The sequence below is a fragment of the Echinops telfairi genome, unplaced genomic scaffold (genome assembly GCF_000313985.2).
Source record: "Echinops telfairi isolate 266 unplaced genomic scaffold, ASM31398v2 ScPeMD7_31;HRSCAF=116, whole genome shotgun sequence".
Lineage (NCBI taxonomy): Eukaryota > Metazoa > Chordata > Mammalia > Afrosoricida > Tenrecidae > Echinops > Echinops telfairi.
The window spans coordinates 13922546-13935805 of NW_022103928.1; the positions used below are offsets into that span (position 1 = coordinate 13922546).

Genomic DNA, 13260 nt, shown 5'->3' on the forward strand with positions numbered 1-13260 from the left:
GCAATGAATGTACAAATGCGCTTTACACAATTGATGTGTGTATGGATTGTGATAAGAGTTGTATGAGCCCCTAATAAAACGATTAAAATAAACAAATAAATAAAAATACCGATGCGTTGGTCTCAGAAGAGAGACCACATCTGGCTAAAAAAGAAAAAAAAATGCTATAATAGAGGGCAGGAGGATGAACAATAGAAACCTTGGTGCAAGGGAGACAGTGGTCGGTGTAACATAGAAATAATAATTTATAGTTTATCATGGGGCCATGAGGGTGAGGGGGTGGGAGGAGCTGACACCAAGAGCTCAATAGAAAAATGTCTAGAAAATAATGATGGCAACATATGTACAAATGTGGTTGATATAATTGATGTATGGATTGCTACAAGAGCTGTAAGAGACCCCAATAAAAGTATTTTTTTTAAAAAGAAAAACAGAGCCTTCAATAAAATGCCTGAAGAAAAAAGAAAATGCTATACAAGACAAAAGTATAAAGGCCAAAAACAACAGAACCCTAAACACTTGTCCATCTTGGCATGCCATGCAAGCCTGATTTTCTATGCTGTGGCCAGGCAAGCAGACATTCGTCAAGTACTGCTATGAGGTGACTGTCCCACAGGCCTTCAAGGCAGACCCATCCTACAGTTCCCTACACAGGCAGGGGTGCCGGGAGGAGTGAGCAGAGGCCATGGAAGGCCACGTTTGCTGTGGAATTTGCCTGCCTGCCTGCCTCTACTATCAGTTCTGAAAGCCAGGTCCGTTCAGCTTTTGCTGCTAAGGAGCTCAGCTGCTTTGGGCAAGAGGCAGATGGAAGCAGTTTATGCTTTCACGAGACGACAGCTGAATCTATTATCATAATTAGAGCCTGAACGTAATTTGTACAGCGAGCGGCCCACCAAGCTGGAGCACAGACCACTCCAGGGGCGCAGGGGCATGTCCCAGCAACCCCGGGTCACCATGAAAGCCAACGTGCAGGCTTAGCACATGCTGCTGGAGAACCACAAAGCCGGTAAGCAGGAAGGGCAGTCTGGCAAGCAGACGTCCCATCTGCTTTCTGCCCACTGCACCTAAAGCACATGTGGCGCTCTGGCGTGGCCTACCAGCCTGTCCTGAAGCCGCTCTTCCAGACCACAGGCTCTGCTGTGACTCCACCTGCTCGCCCCGTCCCTGCCCGAGGTCTGAGCCACACCACAGCTCCGAGGAACCTGTGGCCTGTCCAAACTGAGAACAAGGGGGCTTCAAAGAACCCACGGGAAAGTTCCCATTCTTCAATTTCATTCTTGTCACACTTTTTGCAGGGGGGGGGGGGGGGGGGGGGGGTGTGTGTGTGTGTGTGTGTAAGGTGCATGGCACCTGGAAGCTGGCCTGAGCACATGAGGGTCGAGGACACCAGGACCACTGTTCAGAATGGCTGCCCAGGTGCTGAGGGCTGACTTTGGTTTGCTTTTTGGTTATTTTGTTTGTTTGCCAATTACCTGATTTCTATTATTTTCCTGGAGAGGCTAATTAAACTCATTTGCCTCCTGGCAGTCAGATTTGGATGCGGTGATGACCATTCTACTTGGCAGACCCCGCTCTGCTAGCACTGTGTGTGCTGCCTGCAGTATGCTGAGGGCTGTGTGGAGATGGCAAAACTCCAGTCAGGGCTTACAGTGGGGACAAGCAAAGACACTGGCCTGTGTGTGTGAAGCCCCGGCTCTGTCTGACGGTGCCATTGCTAGTGATGTAGCGCCCGCGAGTGGGTCCGACAACATCTATTTTCTGTCTTCTCTTCAGGAGATGCCCTCAACAAGCACACTGTGGTCCCGGCTTTGTCAACCCCGAGTCGCTTTCTCAGGAAAGGCAAACTCCACAAAGCTTAGGCAGTGGTGCAATGTGGGTCAATCATTACCAAACAATCTGCTACATGGAAGCAAGACCGGGAAGTTCAACATTTCGGCTTGTTTATGACCTAAACAAGCTATGCACAGGCGCAATGCTGTTTGCACTTTGTGCCTGTTCTGGACAGGCGGCCCGAGGTCGGTCTTCTCACCATTCTCATGTTAAACTAGAATTAGAGCCAGAAGGAAGGCGCCTTAGAGGCGGGCAGATTTTCACACCTTCACCATGTCTTAGCTGCGGGTGAAAGGGTCCTGGGACACACCTCAGGATCCTTCCTGCTGCGCAGGTGAGACCTTGCTGAGTCTCTCTCTCAAAACCTGTAAGTCCTTCAGACAGCCACCGCCGGCCTATGGTGTCACACACAGATCCTCCCGGTGCCAGACATGCTAGGGCAGCCGTTTAAAAGAAGGGGCTAAGTAGTGCTCCTGGAAACAGCTGACCTGTGGCCCAACCAACCTGGCCCATGTTCCCCACACCGAAAACTACAGTCACATACGGGATGCCCCTGCACTGGGGCCAGACAGGACAGCAGCATCGCCAAGCTATGAAGGCCAGGGTGCCCCGCTCAGCAGCAGCTCTGCTCCCATGGGCAAGCTGCCCCCGTGGCTCAGGCCCTGCAGGGGCGGCTGCTGACCACTCCCAGGAGAAGTGGCGGTGATCCTGAAGAGAGCAGCTTAGTTTCACATGCCCACACAAAGCTTCGCCATTCGTGTTGTAAAAGCAATGCTGACATAGCACCCCAGAGAGCAGGCTCTTTGTAGGGTGCTAGCAGTTCGAGGCACTTAATAATAAAGATCAGTGGTTCGCAACCCAGGTGCTGAAAGTCGTTTGTTACCCACTCAAAAACTCACTGCCATGCCATCAAGTACAGGCAGCCTCACAGCGACCCCACAGGACACAGTTAAACGATCCTTGAGCTTCCCGGACTTGAACTCTTTACAGGAATAGAAGCCCCATCTTTTTCCTCAGAGTAGCTGATGTTTTCACATGTTGCAGTTCGCCCAACTCGTAACTACAGACACCTGGGCTCCCCAACGGTTGCTCATAATGAAGCACTCAAAGGGCTCCCCGCCAACAGCGTGGCTCTCCCTCACTGGGCGCTCTGCACTCGGCAGCCGAGACCTATGTTTATGCTGCAACCATCACCAGGAGGGGCCAACCTGCAAATGCCCTCTTCATGCCAAGATGAATGAGGCTGAGAATCACTGGGCATCAACTGGATGGTGCAATATGGCCTCATATTCAACAGCAAATGTAACGAATTATAACAAGATGCAGAGACCTCTGGCTAGGACAAAAGGAGCTCTAGGAGCACAGGAGCTTTGGCTGCTAACCCAAAGGTCGCCGAGTCAAACCCATCAGCCACTCCTTGAGAGACGGCAGTGGCAGTTGCTTCTGTAAAGACTTATTGGCGACCCTGTGAGGACAGTTTTAAAAACTGACGGCGGGACCCCAGAACCAGCAGGACGTAACAAAACGGAGAGGTGCCGAGGGATCTCACGCAGGCTGAAGGGGAGGCAGCACGAGGTAGACTGGCAGCTGCATGGCCTTACCCTGAGAGCCCCTGTGTCCGCCACACCCCATGCAGAGCTGAGAGTACGCTCCCACTGGCAGTGCTGGAGCCCACCTGCAAATAAAGGCAAAGAAGTCAGCATCTTAGGAAACTCCCCAAAGACCATGGGGCACATGGCTCCCACAGCTCTAACCTCAAGATTAGCAGTTTGAAACCACCAGCTGCTCCTTGGGGAGGAAAGTGGGAATGAGGTTTTCTAGTATCCCAAAGAGCTGCAGCCTAGAAACCCACAGGGGCAGTTCCACTCTACCCTGTCGGGCCCAACTCAGCGGAAATGAAGGTTGGTTGGTTGGTTTGTTATGTAGCTAATAACTATATTGGATAAAGAATGCCATGATCAATCTAAAACCCGACCGACTTCTTCCATGTGGTCCTAATTACTAGAATGCTCCTATATTGTCCTATTTTCCACATGATGTGACTTTTACATTATTGATTAGGTCTGGAAATATGAGGGGGTACCCCCCCAAAACTGGAATTTTTTTTCAAAGCTATATAGATTTTTTACAAAATAACCTTGTAATCTTCAAAATAATCTGCATTGCTCAGGTGAGTAACGTGTGTGGGGCAAGAGAGGCATGCTGTCTTCTGCCCAAAACTGGTGCACTGAAATGGCTGCACGGTAGGAAAACCAGTACCCATCTGCCACAAATCAGACCATTTTTGTCACACACTGTTCCACTATCTTTTCAGAACCTCTAAATAGAAAGCTTGATCAACAGTCTGACATGGTGGAGCAAACTCCAAATGTACTATCCCTCTACATTAAAAAATAAATAAAAGAGCATCTCTTGATCTTTAATTTCAATTGACGAGCTTTCTGTGGATGAGGTGGCAATGGCATCTTCCTCTGGCTTGATTGATGTTTGCTTTGGGGATTGTAAGAATAGCGCCATTTCATAGACACTGGGCCTTTACTCAAGTACTCCCTCAATGCAAGAACACTTTGTTCTATTACACTGGCATTCCATGATGCTCACCTTCCAAACATGATCGCTGAAGAAAAAGCGGGTGCATAAGCAAATGTGATGGTGCCCAGCTATCAAAAGACATAGCGTCTGAGGTCTTAAAGGCTTGAAAATAAACAAGTGGTCATCTAGCTGAGAAGTAACAAAGCCCACATGGAAGAAGAACATGAGCCTGTGTGATCACAAGATGTGGAAGGGATCAGGTATCATGCATCAAAGAACAAAAAAATCATAATATCGTGAATGAGGGGGAGTGCAGAGTGGAGACCCAAAGCCCATCCGTAGGCTTAGAGAAGGGTCGCGGGGAGATGAGCCAGTAAGAGTGCAGTATAGCATTGATGAAATATAAAGCTTTCCTCCAGTTCTTTAATGCTTCCTCCCCACAACTATCATGATCCCAATTCTACCTTACAAATCCAGCTAGACAAGAGGATGTACACTGGTACAGATAGGAACTGGAAACACAGGGAATCTAGGACAGATAAACCCCTCAGGGCCAATAATGAGAGTAGCGATACCGGGAGAGTAAGGGGAAGGTGGGGTAGAAAGGGGGAACCGATCACAAGGATCTACATATAACTCCCTCTCTGGGGGAATGGACAACAGAAAAGTGGGTGAAGGGAGACATCGGACAGTGTGAGACATGACAAAACAATAATAATTTATACATTATCAGGGGTTCATGAGGGACGGGGGGACAGGGAGGGGAAAAATGAGGAGCTGATACTAAGGGCTCAACTAGAAGGCAAATGTTTTGAGAATGATGAGGGCAACAAATGTGCCTGACACAATGGATGGATGGATGGATTGTGATAAGAGTTGTATGAGCCCCCAATAAAATGATTAAAAATAAAACAAAACAGCACCGTGTCTCGTCAGCCATAATAACCTTGGACAAACAAGTCTGGGTGCTTCAGAACTGTTCTTTCAAAGCCCAGCATCTTTCCAGGAGGCGCTCTTTATCCTGGTCAGTCAAAAGCTGAGGCACAAATGTCGCAGCAACCTTTCGCATTCCCAAGTCTTTGATTAAAATTCACTGAACCAAGCTCTAAGATAGTCCAGATAACTTCCCCATTTCTTCAATGGTCCATCCTGGGTCTCTGAGCACAAGTGCATGAATTCTGTCAACATTTTCGTCTGTTTTGGAAAGTTCATGGACATCGAGAATAAGGTTTGTCATCAATCAACGTTTCACCTTTTTGAAACCACACATACGTGAGTTTTTCCCATAGCGCTGTCCTTGTAAGCTATGTTCAATACTACAACTGTCTGCGGCATTCCCCTACCCACCCCAAAACAGGAAACAAAATTTCACGGCCACATGCTGTTCTCTTAAGTTGGCCATCACAAAAAAATGCGTTATGAGCAAAACTTATTTTACGAAAAAAACCACTGTGACCAGATAAAGCCTTCCCGGGCCATGCCACTGGGTGCACTAACTCAGAGCAAGTTGCTCAAATCTTGCCTAGCGAGGAAAATGCATACTATGAAAGCTCTGCCCGGCAGAACTTTTTTCCAGTTTTGGGGGGGCACCCCTTGTATATATGACATTCCCCTGGCCTCTTAGTATTTTAAAAAATCAACTTTGTTTTTTAACAAAACCTCCAAGCAATTCTGAAAACTGACCAGTCTTCCCCAATTCATGCTAAGCATGGCCTGCGTTTAGAGCCCATAGCTTGCTTGTTGCATGGCACAAAGGAAGCTGACCTTTCTGAACTTTCAGACCACCATGGGGACAGGGGGATACTCGAAAACAGTACTACCTATGATAGCCCAACAACCCTATTGGTTTACAGAATGGAAGTGTTTCCCAAAGGGGGCCATACTACCCTGCCCTGGAGTGCTAGACCTATCGAGGTGGGGTACAGGCTGCAATAACAGATACCTACACTTTATCCAGGATTACAGGCTACACTACAAAGGTTTTCATTGCCAAGGGAGCACCCAATAATTTTTTTCTGAAAAGAGGGCAGCAGTCAGTGTAAGTTTCAGAACCTATGATGTAGGTGAAATATGATTCTGAAATGTAAAATACTTGTGGACATTGGTCACATGGCTACTGTGGGCATCTCATCAACGTCAGCAGTGTTACAAGGCAACTCTGAGAATATCGGCAGCCTGATTTCACTCACTCGATATCGTGAATACATAGTGAGCATCTGTCATGTCCACCTAACATGATGTTGCCACTCACCTTTGCCAACATAATCCTCGTCTTTGCCACATCCAGAGGCGTGGTGATCGCAGCTGCAAATCCACCTGCAGACACAACACACCAGGAAGAGATTGCTTACTGGAAACAGGGTAATATTATAATGTTTTAAATTCCTCAAAACTCTGCCAAAAACACAACTGGGCCCTCTTCACTGACTCAAGAATGGGATTTGGGCATGCAAACTCTTTATCCACATGCTCCAGAGCTTCTGCAGGGACTGAGAATTCACGTAACAGAGGTGACCGACAGTGCGTTACACGCTCGGGTTAATAAAGGAAGGAAATAAAAGAGGCCCCACAGTTTCCATAGAAACTTGGCATGGGTGCATACAGGGGCTCCAGAAAGGTCATGGAAAAATGGAATTAAAAGATGGTGGCCTTTCCCATGACCTTTTGGAGCCCTTCTTAGGGGCAGATAGATACCCACACTCGATTAGAGGCTGCTCCTGTGCTCCTGACTGGCAGGCCCTGGGCCTTCTGCTGGGCCCACTGTTCTTTACACTGACCCGAAATGCGCCCACCTTCTCTACTCCATATGAGGCCACGTGGACAAACAGAAACGTGTATCACTATGAGGATGTGGGCTCAACAGGCTGGACGCCAAGCAGGTTAAAGGAGTAAAGCTCTCTCAGTGTCACGGCTTCCTTCCAGAAAACAGGCCAATTAGAGTAACCACCTTTCCAAGCTCTCCGCTACTGCTGTGTCTTCTCAGTCTTTCCTTCCGGTGGCTTCCCTCCTACCTCCCTTTTCTCCTTTCCTCAATTGAAGTCCCATGATTGCCAAAGCACACACCCCGTTTACTGGTGTCAGGATTTTACATAATACGGTACAGAATACATTTCAAATCCCACGAGACCCTGGGGAGAGACGGCCAAGGTTCTCAGAAATAGGCAACTCAAAGGGCTTCCTGAAATCAGGCTGGCACCCGCGAGGGGGGTCAGCAGTTGTACAAGGGAGGCCTGGGGAGAACACACACGTGAGAGGGATGCTCCCGAAGTAGCACTCTGCTCCAAGTTGGGTGGCATGTGGACCAGACAGCCACTGAGCTCTACCGAACAGCTTTTGAATATGCAGCCAAAATACAATCATGACCCTGACCCTCCTCCACTCGGTAACAGTTAGGATGCCCATGCCTCTGTCAGAGATGTACCAATTTATGATTCATGTTCTGTGTTGCTTAACCAGGAATGACACAGCCTGAAAGAGAACTGATTCCCACAAACACAGAGCTCCCTGCTCCTGTAAAGAGTTACCGTCTTGGAAACCCACAAGGCAGTTTCACCCTGCCCCATAGGGTCCCTGTGAGTCAGGATCAACCCAATAGTGGGGAGTCTGAGTAGTCACAGACATGTTTACATGATGAGCACGTAAACAACATTATTCCACATGAAAAAGTTGCCGAGAGTCAGACTTGATAAGGTTCAAGTCTTCTAAAAATATGTCTGTGCAGTCCTGAAATCCTACTCTTAGTATTATTTTTTGAGTCATGTTTTCTGCTTTAGAGTAATAATACACTTTTGATCATGGAAACATTACTCGGGAAAGCTTTGTGTCCAGCAAACAAAAGATCTTGAGAAACGAAAGGGCAGGGGGAGTAGAGAGAGGAAGGGGGAGTGGGGGCAGTGGACCTACACTCTCCACCAAGGCTTCCCACCCCGAACATCAAAGGGGGCTTTGTTTCCCTCTCTGACGCTAAGGGCTAGCTTCTCTGGAGTCGGAATGACCTCTGCTGCTTGGCCTTGGGTAAAGGTCTCATTCTACAGTTGACGGACACTCTGAAAATGGATGGCCCCCCAGGTGGGGACTTGGCAGCTTACAGGCTGCCTAACTTGTCGAGAAGGTGGGAGCTGGTGCAGATCAGAGACGACACAGCCTGTGTGACTCCTTCAGAACCTGACCTCTTGGGCACTCTCCTCGTGAGCTCCGTTTTCTCCCCAGTGAAGTACATATAGTAGCGGCTACTTCTTCAAGAGGAGAATGAACTGAGTCTCTGCTAAGTATCTAAAACTAGACCTCGCCCACAGGTGATTCACTGTCTTCTGGGTGGGCAGGGATGTGAGAGTTTTCTTCCTAGTGTCATCCCACCACACAGGGTAGGCTATCAAACATGCTTCATGGGCCCCAGAGACAAAGGTCTAGTTTTCACAAATTGAAGATTACCACTTGTTCTCTAAAAGGGAGGCAGGAGGGAGACTGGGATTTGTGGTTTGCCTCCTTGTCTCTGGCACACCAGTCCTATAATAGTCACAGGCATTGATTATGTAATCTTATTTGCATAGATATTAAGGGTTCTTTTAAAATCATTTTATTGGGGGGGTGTCTTATAGATATTATAACAATCCATAAATCAATTATATCAAGTGAACTTGTACATATGTTGCCATCATTTTCAAATAAGATTCTTTTTCCCTTTCCTCCCCTACCCTTCTGCTCTTGTGAACCATCAGTGGTTCATGGTAGCATATATATATCTCACACTATCCGTCCGCTATATATACCCTTCACCCACATTTCCGCAATTCGTCCCTCTGCTATTCATTATACATCCACCATTGCTATCAGTTCTCCCTTTCTCCCCTCCTCCCTGCTCCCCATATCCTCATGGTATTGCTACTCCCATTACTGTTTCTGAGGGGGTTATCTGTCCTGAAACCCGTGGGTCGAAAGCACTTATCTGTACCAATGTACATATTCCAGTCTAGCAGAATTTGTGAGGTAGAACTTGGGTCATGCTAGTTGGGGAGGAAGCATTAAAGAGCTAGAGGAATGTTGTTTCACCTGTGTCATACTGCACCCTGGGTGGATCATCCCTTCCATGTGACTTTCCTGTGAGGGAATGTCCAATTGTCTAAAGATGGGCTCTGGGTCGTCACTCTGACCCCTTTCCTTCACATGGATATAGTTGTTTGTTTTTGATCTTCGGGTATCTGATCCTGCCAACAACCTCGTGATCAAACCAGCTGGTGTGCTTCTTCCATGCGGGCTTTATTGATTCCCTGCTAGATGGCTGCTTGTTTAACTTCAAGCTTTTAAGACCCCCCACACTAGATCTTTTAATAGCCTGGCATCATCAGCTTTCTTCACCACATTTGTTTATGTACCTATTTTGTCTTCGGCGATCGTGTTGTGAAGGTGAGTATCACACACTGCCAAGATATTAGAACAAAGTGTTCTTATGCTGAGGGAAGACTTAAGTAAGTAAAGGCCCAGAGTCTGTCTGCTACCTTAATACTTTAAAATATAACTATATGTACACGGACCAATATCCCTATCTTTATATGTTAATATATTTACATATATACACGTCTATAATTATGCCTCTATAAATAGCTTTTACCTCCTAGTCCATTCCTCTATTTCAATACTAAGGGTTCCTGATGGTGCAGTGGGTTAAGCATTGGGCTTCTCACCTACAATGCCACTGCTTCAAATGCAATAGCTGCTTCAAGGGAGCAGTTCCTTGGCTGTGTGTTCCCATTACAGTCTTGGAAACCCTAAAGGGCAGTTCTACTCTGTCCTATAGTCACTATGAGTTAGACTGAACTCAACGGCAGTGTTCTTCTATTTTTTATATACAGCTATTATTCCTGCTTCACAACAACCTGAGCAGGGCCACACTCCTTGTATGGAGTCAGCACTTAACAGTCAGGCATATCTTGGCTTCAAAAGTACTGCTCTTTGCACTACACAACAGCATGGATATGGATGATGAGACAAATGACCATTTGAAAGACTCAGAAGTACATACACCATTAACTGTCCTAAAGCAGTGGATGCATCTGAAAGGTTATCAGGGAAGATCATCATCTGTCCCGATCTGCTCGCTCAAACTTTTAAGAATCATCTATGTTGAAAATCATTTGCCTTCTAATAAATTTGGACACATAATAAAGACTCGTTTTGTCTATTGCACAAGTTTACTTCCCTTCACTGTGGGATGGCTGCCTATCTGTTCTATTAGGGATTTATGAGGACCCGCAATCAATTTCTTTAAGAAAAGTTCAAAACAAACACACAGAAGGTAAAACAGGTTCTATGATGGAAATCATGATAGAAACTGGGCTTTAAATCAATGTGAATGTCTTTAAATATAAAACATTTTCTGAATTCACGAACTTCACCATATTTCAAGAAGGCCCCTAAAAAGGATTTGTGAAGAAAATGCAATGAGTAACTGATCATAATGGGGTAGAGGGACCTGTACTTTCCGTTAAAATGTGGTTATTTTTTATGTTTTCCCTCACAGGACCATAAAGTACTGGCGATAAATATAAGGAACACACTAATATCTCATCTCCTCATGAGCTCCGTTTTCTCCCCAGTGAAATGTAGGTAGTAATGGCTACTTCTTCAAGAGGAGAATTAAATGAGTCTCTGGGAAGTGTTTAGAACTGTGCCTCGCCCACAGTGCCGAACAGGTGGAGATAATTATTGGTACAGCAGCTGTAGGCTTCCTTTTTGTTCAAATTTCATGTGTTCCCACGGCCTCCATTCGAGCGAGGTTTTACTGAACGCCTGCAGTCAAGGAGCAGATTCAGGGTAAAGCAAACTTTCTAAGTGAAACTGCATCTCAAGTGTCCTTGGGGAGCAACTGCAGGGTCTTTGTTGATTTCTCAACAGAGCAGCCACCTTTCTAAACAGGCCTGGAGCAGTCACTGCCAGGCAACAGCTGGGAATGGAGTGGGAATGCCGAGCCCAAACCTGGAAAAGCCAGTTGCCACTCAAGGTTCCCAGACTTGCCGCCTCTAAGGAGACCAGGGGGAGGGAGGCATGAACATCTTCACGCACCTGTGTTACATAATCTCCAAAACTTAAAAGCAAATGATAACCAAAAAAAAAGTATATGTGTTCTAAAGGTTGTGTCAAACCTTCTCACCCCTTACCCAAACAGCCCCCTTTCGCCCCACTCTAGAATTCCCCAGCCCTGAAAAGATCTTCTCTTTTAGGGGATGTGAGTAGTTTGTTAAGAAAAATTGAAGACCAAGGTAGCAAATACCATTATAGTAGTAAATATTATAATTACTTAGACTGCATTGCAATTTTCTACTTAGAAGTTAGTTTTAAGTGAGGGAGCTAGCAAAGTCCTTGTATTTTTCCTAATTTTACTCCTGACCAGAAGCCAAGGATATTCTGTACCTGACGGCCACTGACCCCTCCAATCTCAAGGGCTGTTTTTAGAAATGTAAGCCAAGTAGTTCAGAGAAGAAGCATGGGCACACGAAGAGTGGCTCGTCTGCACTGAGCCAACCAGCTTAGACTCGGAGGAGCACACAAGGATGAGAAATCTGATTTTTGCTTTAAGGCAAGTTTCGTAACTGCTTTCTGGGCCACCAGCAGCAGAATGCAGCATGCTGGCAAGTCATGTTTGAAAGGGACCGCCCACATGGCCTGTCCTGGGTCAGTTCTCTGCACCGTGTACTGAACGCTGTCACAGGCTCGGGCAGAGCTCACCTTTTCCCACCACCGAGTGCTTCCCTATGACAGCGACCACTGCCGTGACCTGCTTCCTCTATGTGATCATGCCTACCAAATACAACTTCAAAACACCACACGTAACAAGCGCCTGAGTTTATCTGGTACCAAATGTGTGTGGATCCACTGACTGTTTCAGATCCTGGAGAAACGTCCACTTATCAGGACCTCAGTTAAAAAAATAAAATGATTCTACCAGAGATGACTATATATAGTGATATTATCAGTATATCTTCCTTTACAATTGAGCAGCAGAAACACGGGATGGCAATAAATTATCATTTTCCAGAGATTGATTGTTTTTATGGCAATGGCAGTCATTTCCTCCAGGTGGCCAATTTTACAGATCACAAAATACTAACACATACAGTGCCTCACTTAATCTCCGAGGACAAGTGAGGAAACTGGAGCTTGGGAAGGCCTGCGTATTTGTTAGTTGGATGAAGAAGCAGAGCCCTGACTGCACTCCTCAGCAGTCACCGGAGAGTGAGTGAATGAGAGTAAGTGAAAGTGCGTGAGTGAGAGTGAGAGTGAGAGTGAGAGAGGGCCAGTAACAGTGAGGGTGGGTGAGTGAGTGAGTGAGTGAGTGAATGAGTGAGTGAGGGTGAGTGAAAGAGTGAGTGAGTGAGGGTGAGTGAGAGTGTGAGAAAGAGTGAATGAGTGAAAGAGTGATAAGAGAGTGAGAAAGAGTGAGTGGGAGTGAGTGAGTGAGTGAGTGAGTGAGTGAGTGAGTGAGGGAGGGTAAGTGGGAGTGAGTGAGTGAGTGAGTGAGTGAGGGTAAGTGAGAGTGTGAGAAAGAGTGAGTGAAAGTGAGTAAGACAGTGAGAAAGTGAGTGGGAGTAAGTGACAGAGTGAGAGAGTGAGGGTGAGTGAGAGTGTGAGAAAGAGTAAGAGAGTAGAAAGAGTGAGTGAGGATGAGTGAGTGAGTGAGTAAGAGTGAGAAAGGGTGAGTGAGGGTGAGTGAGAGAGTGGAGAATGAGCAAGAGTGAGTGAGAGAGTGAGAAAGTGAGTGAGAGTGAGGGTGAGTGAGAGTGAGAGAGAGTGAGGGTGAGTGAGAGTGTGAGAAAGAGTAAGAGAGTGAGAAAGAGTGAGTGAGGATGAGTGAGTGAGTAAGAGTGAGAAAGAGTGAGTGAGTGAGGGTGAGAGAGAGTGAGA

General features: G+C 46.7%; 1 protein-coding gene across 2 annotated transcripts in view; it reads right to left on the bottom strand.

The window, feature by feature from the left end:
- Nucleotides 1-13260, bottom strand: part of SLC25A26 (solute carrier family 25 member 26) — a 153282-nt gene that overhangs the window by 3870 nt on the left and 136152 nt on the right. The window contains exons 8-9 of one of the 2 annotated variants that reach the window (XM_004702417.2): nt 6614-6678; nt 3432-3505 (exon numbers count right to left, since the gene is read on the bottom strand). In XM_004702417.2, the coding sequence (XP_004702474.1) occupies nt 3432-3505; nt 6614-6678 (139 nt within the window). The remainder of the gene's footprint in view (nt 1-3431; nt 3506-6613; nt 6679-13260) is intronic. The other variant, XM_045289852.1, reaches the window with a different exon arrangement.